Source organism: Tarenaya hassleriana, unplaced genomic scaffold (genome assembly GCF_000463585.1).
Source record: "Tarenaya hassleriana unplaced genomic scaffold, ASM46358v1 Cleome18, whole genome shotgun sequence".
Lineage (NCBI taxonomy): Eukaryota > Viridiplantae > Streptophyta > Magnoliopsida > Brassicales > Cleomaceae > Tarenaya > Tarenaya hassleriana.
The window spans coordinates 877,690-892,629 of record NW_010965216.1 but is presented as its reverse complement, the minus strand read 5'-3'; the positions used below and the strand labels follow the sequence as shown (position 1 = coordinate 892,629).

At 37.4% G+C, this 14,940-nt stretch overlaps 1 protein-coding gene and 1 pseudogene across 1 annotated transcript; both read left to right on the top strand.

Moving 5' to 3' along the window:
• The first annotated feature begins 8,303 nt into the window (after positions 1-8,303).
• LOC104810383 lies at positions 8,304-10,551 on the top strand (annotated as a pseudogene).
• A 427-nt stretch (positions 10,552-10,978) lies between these two features.
• On the top strand, positions 10,979-11,878 carry LOC104810581 (trihelix transcription factor ASIL1-like). The gene is made up of 2 exons (XM_010536929.1): positions 10,979-11,087; positions 11,193-11,878. Exons 1-2 carry the CDS (start codon positions 10,979-10,981, stop codon positions 11,876-11,878), a joined length of 795 nt encoding a protein of 264 aa, XP_010535231.1.
• Positions 11,879-14,940: the final 3,062 nt, after the last annotated feature.

The following is a 14,940-nucleotide window of genomic DNA, read 5'->3' as shown; positions in this document are numbered from 1 at the left end:
AATAAAACACACATATATATATATATATATCTACAATATATATTATAAATTATATTAAAAATAATATGTATATATATTATTTATAATATATATATATATATATATTATAGATATGTTTATATATATTTTATTAGTTATAAATAATTTTATATTTAATATATATTTGTATGTGTGAATTTGTATGCATATATATTAATTTAAATAAATTATTTAATTTAAATTTTGTTTGAAATGATGATGTGGCATAATTATGATGATGTGACTATGACATGGAAGTCATGTCATTACCACATCATTATTTTTGTTTGAGTTGGTAGACGCGGGAGGTTTTCGGTGAATTGTTAAAAAGTTCGGGATTTTATAGGTTAGTCACACCAAATATAGGGTTTAATTGGTAAGCAAAAAAGTATAAGATTTTTTTCTTTTGACGTGATAAGAGTACAGGATGTTTTTGGCGATTTTCCCTAAATAATAATAATGCACCGATCATAACTATTTAACAAAATTTATCTAAACATATGCTTGACAGAAGTATTTATATGAGATTCTTTGGCCATCTAAGAGATGTAATTGGGTCGAAAGTATATTGAGTTTTCGTATTATAAAAAAGCATTGTCTGAACAAATTGCAATAACGAATAAGATCTTTAGTAGAGTAAGGGGCAGGTCTCACACATTTTGCTCTATATAATTTTCCAAGTATAGATATGTTGGCTAAACTCCAAGTCTAACTAGTTTGTCCTAAAATATCTTTGAAAGGAGAAAAGGTTATGTCATATATCAGCACTTTGGTACAAAACTATGTAATATATACTTGACTATATAATTTGGAGGACACAAGAAATCACTTGTGAAAATTTACAATATTGTAACGAATATACGACAAATACATGTGTGTGCTCGTTGAGACTAAGAAATGAAAATGATATGATCAAGGAAGCTCAGCGTATCCTTCGTTCCAGATCTGCTGCTTATACTTTCCGAGACCCAACTGACTTTACCTTAGTCGATAGAGCTTGTAAGGGAAAAGACAAATTTAAGTAATCATCTACTACCGAGAATGTCTCGTTGAGACTAGGATTTGTGGCGGTTCAACGGTTTGCTGCGATCACTAAGGTTTCCACATCGTGATGGCTATTAGTTATTGTATTTGTTCTCTTTAGTATATCTGAGTTGTTTCTTTTGCTCTAAACTCCGGATTAAATTCTGGTTGTAGAAAAATGGATTAATATACATTTACCGTTAACAAAAAAAAAATACATGTGTGCGCGCATCTCGAACCGTGGTTAACATTTATCGGCAGATATCCGTCGCTATACTACTAAACCATTGAATCACAAAGTATGAGTAAAAAGACATCAATGAACACAACAACTATGGATAGATTGAATATCCAATGAATGTGACATGTTGAAAATGATTCTTGTCTTTTCAATATACATAATTAGGTATAAAGTCATTAAGAGCCGATCGATTACGTTTTTAAATATTTTTCTACATACACATTTTGTTTTATGATCAAATTAAATTGAAAATAATTATGTTCTCTCCAATGGAAGAGTTTCTAGACGACGTTTTCAATACAGTCGTATTTTGCGTGTCCTGCATGAACCAAAACCCTAATACACTTTTCTTACAAACATTAAATTCACTAAAACAACTCCAAATACATTGAGATTAAAACATTGAAATTAGGTTGCTTTGTTGTTGTTTTTTTTGTCACGTGTCAATAACTCAACCACACAGATCGATCGGTCCTCCAGAATCTAAATTAGTGATCCCAAGTTTTATTGCAAGAGGAAATATGAAACCTAACTTCGGTCCCGATGTCGTAAATCTGCAATCTACCATAAGGACCCTTGCCATAAGGTTGTGATTCTCTTGTTCCCTCTAATCTAAATGTAATATGATTCGATCAAATTCAACAGTTGCAAAAAAAAAAAAATCCTATAAAGTTTAATTATTCTAAACAAAAATATCCGGAAAAAAAACAGAATAATTTCTTGGATTTATTGGAATGTTGTTTCCATGAATTATATATAATGATTCGATGTGTATACATAGATAGCACACCAGGCGCCCTCATCAACTATCTAATTAAGAATATCAAAATTTTCATACAGAACTTACGAATTTTATTTTCAGTGTCTCCAATTAACACTGAACTTTTTAAATGATCCAAAAAATACATAAACTTTTCTGCGATTATCAAAAAAACACTAAACTTTTTTAGTGATTCAAAAAAATATATGAACTTTTTTCGATTGTAAAAAAAAACTAAGTAAAATAATCTGACGTGTTTGCGTCTCATTGGACCACATCATTCATTTTGTTCATTTTGATAATCGTAGATGAGTTAAGTGTTTATTTTGTCAAACTTAAAAAGTTTAATGTTTATTTGATAAAATAAAAAGTTCAATGTTTTTTTTGTCAAAATTTAAAAGTTTAGTGTTTTTTTTTTTGGATTTTCCCTATATCTAAACGCTCACTCCTACTAAACTACATATATAATCCTATTTTAACTCTTGACATTCTTTCCAACACGTGGGAAAAAAATGGGTATACAATTAATGTTCATATCTGATTTTTGTGTCATCATAAATATTGAAGCCAAGTGGTGATACTGCAAACGGAATAAAAGAAAGCCACGTAGGCTTAGCAAATTTAATGAGGCATACATAATTAAATTAGCCGGGGACAGAGGGCAAATGAAATGGACCATGAGAATATTTAATAGAATTCAATGCGTTGGGAGAGGGAAGTAGCTCTGAGTCTGACAAAAAGGATAGATCACAAGTTCACTGTCACGACAAAAGGAACTATAAGCTTTGTTCTCTCCGTCCATTTATGCACGCGCCTAAATTTAGGGGTGTAATTGATTCTATTCTATTTACTTTTTATTTAGATTCTATTTTTTTTAATATTATAGTATATAAATTTTATTTTTTTAGGTTAGTTAATATTTTTAAATATGTTCGTTATTTTTTTTTCTTTTGATAATTAGAGAATATAACTGAGTTTTAGTACAGAAATGGTTCTATTTTTTATTTTTACATTTGATTTGGTTAACTTAGTTTTAAACAAGATTATCTTTTTTAAACCATATTTAATTAAAATATAATTATATATTATGAATTTGATAGATATATTTCTTATATATAGTATTTAAGGTTAACGATCAGTAATAGATCTAGAAAAAATTATAAAAAGTGGCATATTTGATTTTAACATGTCACAAACATCATTTTATAACAGGGTATTTATAAAATTGAGTTAAAATAATATAAAATTTTTTTTGTCAAAATAAAATAATATAAATTTATGAAAAAATTATTATTTTTTTCAGATAAATTGATAAGAGAGTCGTTTCTTTCTCGATGAGTTTTTTTATGGCTCATGGGTACCGAGTAGGAGTTATTAAGCCTATTATTGTACAACAAACAACATTGACCTCTTAATTTTTTTTGGTGGATAATTTAATTTTTATATGAGATATGAAATAACTCCATTCTATTTGACTGATTCAGCTACTTATTTCTTAAATAGTCAAAAGTTATTGAATAAAAGATTCATTTGGAAAGAGATAAATAAAATGTTTAGAAATCAAAACAAATAATACTGATTTTTTCTTTCTTTCAGAATTTATCTATTTTTATCTTTATGTCTTATTCTATATTGTAAAAAAAAGGTATAGACACTTTTTAAAACTTAGACTTTAATATATATATACATATAACCAAATTGCTTTGAAATATAAATATATATATATATGAAACATATAAATAAAAATTTTATATAATGTTATATGATGTCATATATCGAGTGAAGAAGAAATCTAATAATATAATATTTTTTCGGATTAAATAGGCGGGTCGGGCGGGTTCCGGATCGGACTCAATTCGGGTCTGAATTTTTTTGGGTTGGACCGGTCCGTCTATTTATTTATCGGACCTATATTATTAGGTACAAGTCCTTAATTTTTTGGGTGGGTTTCGGACCGGGTTTTGGGTTTCAGGTTATATTGACACCCCTAGATACGGGTTAATTAGTCACTAATTTTTAAAAAATTGCTAAATAACTCAATATTATTGTTGTTGTTGTTGTTATTATTATTATTTATTTTTTAAAATAGAAAAACCCAAAATCCGGTCGAATCTGCCCAAAACTCTATAGGGTCGGACTCCGAGCACTGATCATAGGCCCGAAAAATAAGTGGATGAGCCAGCCCGACACAAAAAATCTAAGTCGGAACTAAGCCTGGACCGAATCCAACCCGATCCACCCATTTTACACCCTACCTGTATCCTATAAATTATTGATTAGCTTAACTCATAAATTTAGTTTAACTCATAAAATCGATAATAATTCTCAATCTCGACTTTGAAAATAATGTATAAATTAGATATTAATTTTCAATATAAAAAATAAAACTCACGAAATCGACAATAATTCTTAACTTCGAATATGATCGAAAATGTATAAATTAGATATTAATATCCACATAAAAACGAATCGAAATTATTAATTAATTTTTATTTCATGAGTTTGGATATCCATTTGGAACATTTAATATGTGAGTTAGAAATTTAGAATAATTTAATTATTGGGGTATCAATTAGATAAAAATAAAAATTTATATATTTATTTGACATCTTTTATTAAATGATAACCACGTATACGTGTTTAAAATATTACACAGATTTTGTTAAAAAAAATTAAAATAATTCTAGGTTCAATAAATATTTACATAAATATCAATATATATATATACCGATCTAAATACAAAGGGTTGGGACCACATACCCCCATTTGATTAATTAAAAATTTTAATTTCTTTCTAAAATTTTAGATAAAATTGTTAAATACTCTATACTAAAGTTAAATTTAGTGCTATATAAACCTTTTTATAATTATATATTTTTATTAATTTTTTACATTATATATATTAATATTATTACCTTTATTCTAATTTTTTTTGGATATACACTGTATATATATATATGTAATAACCCGTAAATTCGACTTTCAAACCGAATTTTAGAAAAATCAAAGATGAGCCATAAAAATATCCCTAAAATATTGAATTAGACCCCAACCAAGTTGACCCGAAGGATTGGACCGAAACGAGCGAGAAAAACGGGCGAAAACAGGTCGGAACGTCCGGTCTGAGCAAGCAGACCGTCCGTTCCGCGTATTCAGACCGTCCGCTCTGACGGTGCTGAGTCGGACATCGCGCGCCGCCTCTTCCTTCTGCTGAGTCACGGCCGCAATTTCGGCCTCCCTCCGGCGCGTGACACCTCCTGATTGCTCCGGGACACCTCCTGCTTCATCTGGGACGCGGGATTTTGCCCCCAAGTCCGCCCATTCTTCAGTCATTCTCGCCTACCACTCTCCCACAAACTCTCTCAAAAGTCCGGAAGTTTGAGCTTCGATTGAAGCTTCGATTTCGGTCGAAATTCACAAATAAACCCAGCAATCAACTCTAGGAAACTTCCCCAACAAAGCCCAAAGGTCGAATTTGAATTAGGTGAGTGTTTCGGATTATGCCCGAAAATTATAATCAAATTGAAAATAGAGATTTGCGTGTATTGAGTGCAAATTGCATGAAATTGATCTTAGATTTGAGTTCTTGATGTTACTAGGATCATTTTGAGCTATAGCGTGTTGAATTTGGTGCGAAAATGCGAAACCCGAAAGTCCCTGGTTCGCCTAGACCGACCGGTCCAGGTTGGGACCGTCCGGTCTAGGGTTGCAGGTTCGCGAGGAAGAAGACGACCTCAGACCGTCCGGTCTAGGTCTCTAGGCCGTCCGGTCTAGAGCCCTCAGTCCGTCTGGTCTAGGTTTTCGGAACGCCCGTTCCGGAGCCTGCAGACCGTCCGGTCCAGACAGGCAGACCGTCCGGTCTCGACCCCTGTTACTTTTTTTTCGATTCGTTTCGTCGGTTCAAGCGAGATCCGACGCAACCGACCCCTGAACCCAATCAACCTTGACTTGTTTCCTACCCGAATCTCACAAAACTCGAATGAAACCGATCTACGGTAAGAAAACCTTTGGAACAAGATGAATTGGTAATCCGAGATGGTCGGAACCCAATTTGATCGGACCGGAGGATAAAAGAATAGAATGAACGTAATGGAAACGATATACCAAAAGGATAAGTAAGGACGTATGTATATATGATTAAAAGTATAATAATATATGCGTGTGTGTGATTGGGGAATCGGGTAGTTGGCATGGCGTGAGACTTTATTCCGGAGGGCCGGGATAGGGTTGAGCGTGTGATTGTAGCGGGTGACGTGATATCCCGACGGTTGCATTGTTTGAGATCTCCTCTTTGTGATCTTCGACCCGGGTCAGGTTTCATATTGAGGAGGCATGATTGTGATTGGTTGCCTACGGGCATAGCTTGGAGCCGATGATACACGTGATAGTCTTGAGTGATTCGGCTATCACGGGGTTGAGGAAACCCTACGGTTACTCTGTAACCGCGCCAACATTCCACTAGCTATGGAACGGGTTCGGGATTGAGTGATTCTCCCGGCAGAGACTAGCAACACATTTACCCATGACTCGGGATTGAGCGATTCTCCCGATGAGGTTGTGCGGAAAGACTCTGAAAGACCTGAGCTCGGGTCTGATGAGCTTTTCCATGGCGGACGGCCGGTGAGAGGTTGTCAGTTGTGTACTGACTTCGCTCGACATAGTCGGTGGTGGCCTGGAGGAGGCACCTGGCGCTCTGGTATCAAGAGGTGACATCGATATCGAAGGGGATGGTTGATATGTTATGTTTTATGGAGTAGGGAACTGGGTGACGTGTTTTTATTGTTCCGGCATTTGCCGAGGAGAGCGGGGGATGTGGGTTGCACATGGAGAGTCCTTACCCACGGGTGTGATGCACACGTGGAGATGATTTGACGGTACTGATGTTACTGAGAGACCCGATGGGTCGAGCTATGACTGGTATAAATGTCCTGATCTGGTGTTACCAGATCCTTGCGGTGTCCTATGTGTGTGATACACATAGAGAGGATTTGACGGTTGTGTCCGATAGCTTGTCTTTCGGACTGAGTGTGTTTGATAGGTGATTACTCGTGCAATTGAGTGAACTGTGTTTGATGACATGTGGTGTGTATATATGTATACACTTATATCTACTGTGTGTATACTATTGGTTGTACTTGGCCATTTGCAATTTGAGTATGATCTTCAGGTTTAACCCGAAGTACTCACTAAACATATAGCTTATGGACGTTGTTATGCAACGTTTCAGGCTCGAAGCAGTTTTGGCAGCGGCAGGACGAGGGTACTGGTGACGTGTGAGGAGTTTCCGGATCATGTACTTTTCTCTTTCTCGGTCTTGTGATGTTTTGTTGTTGATGGTGACTGTACTTTGTATTATATCGGGTTCACCGTCTTTATGTTGGTGTGTATACTACTGTATGTGGGTTGTTAAACATATACTTGTTTCCGCTGCGTATGTATAAAAATAAAATGTTTTTAAATTCCCGCTATTTTAATATATGGTTTGAGTGTCCATATGGCGCAACTCGGGAGCGGAAAACGGGTTACGGGCGTCACAATATATATATTATACAAATATATTTATATATATCATATATGTATATGAATATTATACATATGTATATGTATGTATATATGTAATACATATGCACACATATATATATATATATCTATGTATGTATATATTTATATTTATTTTGATATTAGTTTTGATTGTTTATATATTTATTGATTGTTGGAAATATATAATTTTTTTAAAATGTGAGTATAATATTTTAATTATATGTACTAATGTAGATATACAGGTCAAATAAAAAAATTATTTAAGATTAGGTGACTCAACTGATAAGAAAAGAAGTAAAATTCATTTTTATCCGGGTTCGAGTCATCATTTGGAAAGGGATATTCACATGGACTTCCTCGATTCTTTGAAAAATATAATCAGACTAAAGAACCGGTAAACTTTCAGATTATAAAAAAAATTGTTTTGTAATTTTTCGAGGCGCCATAAAATGAAATTTTATTTTGGGATAAAAAAGAGTTTTATAATAGTCAAATATTGAGAAGTTGGTTTCTTTTACTATGATCTATTGGTTTATTGGGTAAGAAATTATTTTTTGTAATCAGAAAAGATGCAAAAATGATATTTAAATATAATTTTTTGTAAATATAGTATTTTTTTTAATATTGTTTCCTCCCAATAATCCATGCAGACAGTCACCTGCGTACTCACCATAATCAAGTATCGTCTTCAGAGCTTCAAAACAGAGCTCCCCCCTCCAGCCCCTCTCTCTCTCTCTCTCTCCAATGGCGCACTCAAACTCCCGCTTCTTCTCCCTCATACTTTTCATTGTCTCTCTTCTTCACCTACCAACCACGTCCCGAGCCCAGACTCTGTTTATCTTCGGCGATGATTTCTATGACGTCGGAAACAAACAGTTCCTCGCCGGAAACTTAGTTCCGGCGAATGCTCATCCCTACGGAGTCGCAATTCGCAGTGCCACCAGGCGGTGGTCCGATGGGCTTGTCGTGCCGGACTATCTGGGTGAGCTACTATGACGAATCTCAGAGAAATTGGGTCGATTTTGGGAACGATCTGAGAAACCTAAAAATTGAAACTTTTGTTTTTGTTTTTGGCAGCTGAGTTCATGGGCATTCGTCGGATATCTCCGATTCTCGATTCCAAGTCCGATTTCTCTCACGGAGCGAGCTTCGCTGTCGCCGGAGCCACCGTCCTCGGCTCTCCACTGGAGACGGTAAGATTCCACCGTTAAGATTCAGCTCAAAAGAGAGAACACCCCAAACTAAGTCGTGATTTGGATTGAACATCAGAATTTCAATTTAGTTACTGTCAATGATATCTTGTGAGAGTGCGGGAATCGGGGACACTAATGATTGAAGGTCCTTTGGTATGTTTATTCAGATGAAATTGGAAGAGCAAGTGATGAAATTCCATGAAAACAAGGAGAAATGGAGTGACAAAGAACTATCTCAAGTTATCTACTTGTTCTACATTGGCGGCGAGGACTACCTTGACTTCGCCAAGAACAACCTTAGCCCCTCTAATGATCAGAAGCATGCTTTTGTGGATCAAGTGATCTCTGCTATAGACTCATCCATAAAGGTAAAATTTTTGATGAATATATCTCTCTTTACCATGTTCTTGCTTTTCTTTGAAGAGTCAATCGGTAAAGGTAAAAACTTTGATGAATCTGTCGATACCCTATTCTTGATTTTCTTCGAGGAATGATGTTTTTGATAGACTCAAACGATTAATGTAAAAACTTTGATGAATCTATCGATACCCTGTTCTTGATTTTCGCTGTGGAGTAGAATCTATCAATAAAGGTATAATCTTTGATGAATCTTCTGTTGTTCTTGATTTTCTTCGAGGAATGATGTTTTTTTTTTATGAATCGGGGTTTGGTTTTTCAAAGGCGTATATGGATCCGGAGGAAGGAAATTCGCCTTCCAGAACCTGGTGCCTTTGGGTTGCTTACCGAACACGAAACAAGAGCTCGGAGAAGGGAGAGATAAGTGCGTGAATTTTCCGTCGGAAATGGTAGCTTTGCACAACAAGAAGCTCCTTCAGCTGTTGAATAAACTCGCACTCGAGCTCAAGGGTTTCCAGTTCTCCTTCTACGATTTCTTCATCTCCATCCATAACCGAGTTGCCCTCCCCAACACTTACGGTACATGCTTTTCTTTTTCTTCTTAACTGCGCACCAAGATGACCCTTTACCCTAAATCAGGGGTCGGCACGGGTTAGATACATGCAATTTCCGGGTTATCCGAACGTTTCAGATCTACGAGATATAACTTTCGAATATTCATGATATTCGAACCCAAATTTTAATATGAAATTTCGATTTCTTCAAATTAAATATCATATACATGTTAAGCGTTTACCCGAGTTAAGTACTCGAAACGTTATAACCGTTGTCATCTTATATACTAGTACTCGGGTACCCGATCCATCGATCAGTTGAGTCCCGAAGTTCAGTTTTTTTATAGGTAAAACTGTCCTAAACTATGATCTATATCCATTTCTTGTGTGTTTTTTACTGCAGCATTTACAGCAGGAAACGCAGCTTGTTGCGACACGGACCTTACAACGGGAGCGGCTGCACGGCCAAGAGCCTATGTGCCAAGCCACAAGCCCACATATTCTTCGACGGCAAGCACTTGACGTAAGAAGCCAACTCCCAAATTGCCCATCTCATGTGGGGAGCCACCCCCGAAGTTGTCGGACCGCACAACCTCCGGGAGCTTATGTCACTTCCTTCGGACATTCCGGTCGTTTTCCGTACGGATATGGACAGCAAATCTGATGCCATAACCCATGATATCTATGGCATGGGTACCATGGAATTTGGATGCGAGAACCATGTTGAAGGGGTCGACTCTTTTATCATGTGATGATGATAAATAGGTGTTAGAATGTTGAAACCAATAAATGATGTTCGGTGTTATGTATGAAGAATAAATAAAAAGGCTCATCTTTTGGGATGTGCATTTGGTTTGAAGTGAATATATATATATATATATACGAGTGTAATAAATAATCCCTTTTTACGTGGTTTGTCTTTAGGCTTTTAAATCAATAATGCAAATGAATACATTATGGTATCTATAATAAACTGATTTATAAAAATCCACATCAACTTGGAAATTAAAAATGTTGCGACCAATTTGTTTATCTTAATTTTTTTATTTACATAGGCAAAAATATTCAAAATTCCAACTAATAGTTTATAAGGAGCGCGGGGGGCGTTTTGGTAAATTCCCTCCGTCGTCAGTTACGTGCATTCTGATTCGCGCAGCCGGCAACTTTATCCTCTCTCCGATGACGGAGCCTCCTCCTCTTCGAATCTTGTTCCGATCTCGATCCAGATCAAGAACCCTATCCCTAATCTCCTTATTCTCCGGTCTCTTGAATCCGGCGACTCGCTACGTCCATGGAAGAAGACGACGAGATTCCTCCGGCGACCTTCCATTTACCAGATGTTTCGGCGTTGACGCCTCTCGCCCAGGCGGAGGCGGAGGTCGGAGGAGGATGGAATACCGGTAATGTCATAGCCTCTGGTTGCGGCGGAGGGAGAGAGGATTGCTGAAGTGAAGCAGCGACAGCGGTGCTGATCGATGCTTGGGGGGAGAGGTTCCTGAGCAGAGGGAATCTGAAGTATGAGCACTGGAGAGAAGTGGTAGAGATCGTGAGCATGGCGGGTTTCGGTGAGTATGGGAAGACCAATGTACAGTGTAAGAACAGGATCGATACGGTGAAGAAGAGGTATAAGCAAGAGAAGACGAGAAAGGCCGCCGGTGGTGGCCCCAGCAGTTGGGTCTTCTTCGAGAAGCTTGACCGATTAATCGGAGCCACCGCGAATTTCCCAAGCAGCGGTTGTGGCCGTCGTAGAGGAGAGTCCTTCCAGAAGGTTCCAATGGGAATCCATACGAACAGTCGTTCGAATCTGTACCAACGCCAGATGGAGCAACAAGCCCTTGTGAAAAGGTGTAGTAAATCAACGCCACGACAGTTCAGGTCGGAATCTGACTCTGAGACCTCTGGCGACTCCGAAGATAGTCTGCCTCCGCCGCTGATGTTGCCGCCGGAGAAGCGGTTTAAGATAGATAAGATGGGAGGAGGGAGAGAAATGACAGAATTGGCGAGGGCGACTCTGAGGTTCATTGAAGTATATGAGAAGGCGGAGAGAGAGAAGCTGAAACAAACGGCGGAGATGGAGAAGGAGCGGATGAAGTTCTTGAAGGAGATCGAGTCGCAGAGAATGCAGTTCTTGAAAGCCCATATGGAGATAACACAGATCAAGCTAGAGATCATGAAGATGAAGAACATGTAAGCAGTAGCTAAAGATCCAGCAAATTGTTCTTGTGATATCTTCTATGCTATGATTCTAGATTGGATCATAAGGTTGATGGATGTTGTCGAATGTGCAAAAAAATGTCGGAATTGATCGGATGGGCTTCAGTGATTGGTAGATTTGACTAATGTTCGTCTTGATAAACAAGGGTTTATCATAAAAAGATTCAAACTTTGTAAACCAAGACGCTCAATCGTTAAGGATGGAAAAACTCCTTAGTAATCTGGAATCCGGGTTGAGTCTGAAGATAGATAGATATTCATCTAGATTTCTTAGATCATCTAAATCTAAATCTAAGGATAGTATATGTTAATTTTGTTTGAACTACATATTGATTTACAAGCTAAAGTTCAATTATTTGAGGGTTTAAGAAAGAATCTATATATATAATACGTATATAGGGGTATTAATTTAGATCTGATTACCAATTCAGCTCGTCCAGAGGATTTTACTTACCGTAGAATGGTTTCATTCAAGTTTCGTGAGGTTCGGGTAAGAAACAGGTCAAGGTAGGTCGAGTATGAGGGTCAGTTGCATCGGATCTTGTTCGATCCGACGATCCGAGCCAAAACGAGGTAACAGAGACCTAGAACGGACGGTCTGCGGAACGGATGGTTCACGTCGCCTGGTCCCTTCGGTCTGGAACCAACTGGAACGGACGGTCGAAGGTTATGGAAGGACGGTCTGGACTTCATCTTCTTCCCTGAGACCCTGCAAACCCTAGAACGGACGGTCCACTAGTGGTCCGTCGGGTCTAATGCTCCGAGAAATCCCGAGTTCCATGTTTTCGCACTAAATTCAACAAACTATAGCTCAAAACGATCTAGAGAACATTAGGAACTCAAATCTAAGCTCAAACATGCATGAATTGCACTCAAAGAACATAATTCTCCATTTTCAATTTGATTATCATTTTCAAATTTAATCTGAAATACTCACCTCGGTTGATTTTGAGCCCTGGAGTTTGTTTCTGGGGTTTCCTAGAGTTGATTACTGAATTTTTCCGTCGATTTTCACGTGAAATGAGCTCCGATTTGGGGGTTCTCGGTCTGAGCTCGCAAGAACACAAGGGAGAGGGTGAGAGCGAGTTGTGGGCTGAGTGTGAGCAGAGTGAGAGAATGAAGCTCGTGCAGAGGAGGTTGGGCCGCTCTTGGATCAAGCAGGAGGTGTCACTTGCCGGAGAAACCTCGAATTGCGGCGGTGACTCTGCAGAAGAAGAGGCGGTGCGTGAATTGAGCTCGCCTCGTCAGATCGGACGGTCTGGAAGTGCGGACCGGACGGACTGGCTCCTCTAGACCTAATGGTCTGGATGTAGACCGGACGGTCTGGCCAATTTTCTCCTTTTCTCTTCTTCGTTTCGGCGTGGTCTTCCACGTTAAACCGATTCGTCCGAGCGGCTTCATGTCATGGTATATTCCTCGTTAATCCTGTTAACGAAATTTAAGGACTTAACGCTTAATCATCTCATTTCCATTGATCAAGCATAGTTAATTTCGGTTTATATTTCTTTAATCCTTTTACCGAAATTCGGGGTGTTACAATTTATCACCCTAAAATTATTTTAAAAATTATATTATTATAAATTTAGATTATAATAATAATATTAAATTGATCTATATTTTAAAAAATATATATATGATTTTTAAAATTTTATTTTATTTTTAATAAAATTATTATAAATATAGTTTAGTTAACTATGGTTAATATATTATGTAACAAACGTTGAAACTTTTCTCATACACCAACACGAAACTTTTCATCGTATTTTGTCCTTATTCACGTGTATAATGAAAAAAACTTTTCATTATGCCATCCATATTTAAATTAATCCAAAACGAATATACTTAACTTTGAAATTTTTCTGCGATAAGCAAACGGAAAGGTAGTTAAATATATTTTGTTGGTATAAGTAGCTCAATTAATTCTTTTAACTGATCTTAGGACGTATAATCCAATACCTATACAACTCTCGTATATTTCTAATTGTATTGCGTTCGATTCATTCATATACCTCTCTGATTCTAGTGGTCTTAGGAGAGTCATGTTGGTTGTAATGCTCTAGGATGATCCGTGATATGACATTTTGACTTTGTATTGATTCATTGGTTTATGAATGCATTACATTCCCGTTATATGATTGGCATGTTTGTTATATTTCGGCATCCTTGAATCATTATAGAATGATTCTAAACTCCCTGGTCAGTTATCATTGTGGGAACTATGATGAATTAAGACTAGCATGAGGTGTGATTGATGCATTGGATGCATATCACAATCATGGGTACTCGTTGTGAACGAGTGACTGGTTGACCCGCATGAGATTGTCACATGGACAGAGTCATGACTTGAATCTCATACAACGGTTCGTTCTCGGATCCTTAGACCTGAGATGTCTAGAGTATCTGATATGAGGAGTGGCGTGTCTTGACTGCGTCAAACGTCGTCTTTAACCGGATGATCATAACGGCGTTGATCAGATACGTTCACAAATCATATGGAGATAATAGACATGCAATATGGGACTTATCACCTCCTCAATAGGAGAGATATCGCTGGGCCCTCTCGTGGAAGTCGGACTATGAAAATGCGTGGCCACGCTATAGATGAAGTTGCATCTATTTTATTAGTCGATTTGCCAAGACGAGAAAGCGGTTGAACTTGAAGGGTGGCTCAAACCATGCCCTTGTTCAACACATGATATCGTGAGATAAAGGATCAGAACTCGAGCTGTTATTGCCTTGGTTAGATCACCTCTAACTCAATTCTAAATGGGTGGTCATGGCGTCTTGCTAGAGGCTAACCATGACTTATAGATCGGGAATGGTTCTCGAGGCTGCTGCCACTGCGAATGGGCCTACAGGGTCACACACCATTAGGGATGGACTTATATGTGAAGTTTCGGAAAGGAAGACTTGGATTTGGTCGGAAAAATCGTTTTCGGATCAAATCAGAGTGTCAGAACGTTTTCAGCCTTCTGACTCGGACCGAGTCAGTTCCTGACTCGGACCGAGTCAGTTCCATGCAAGTCGAAGCCCAGAAAG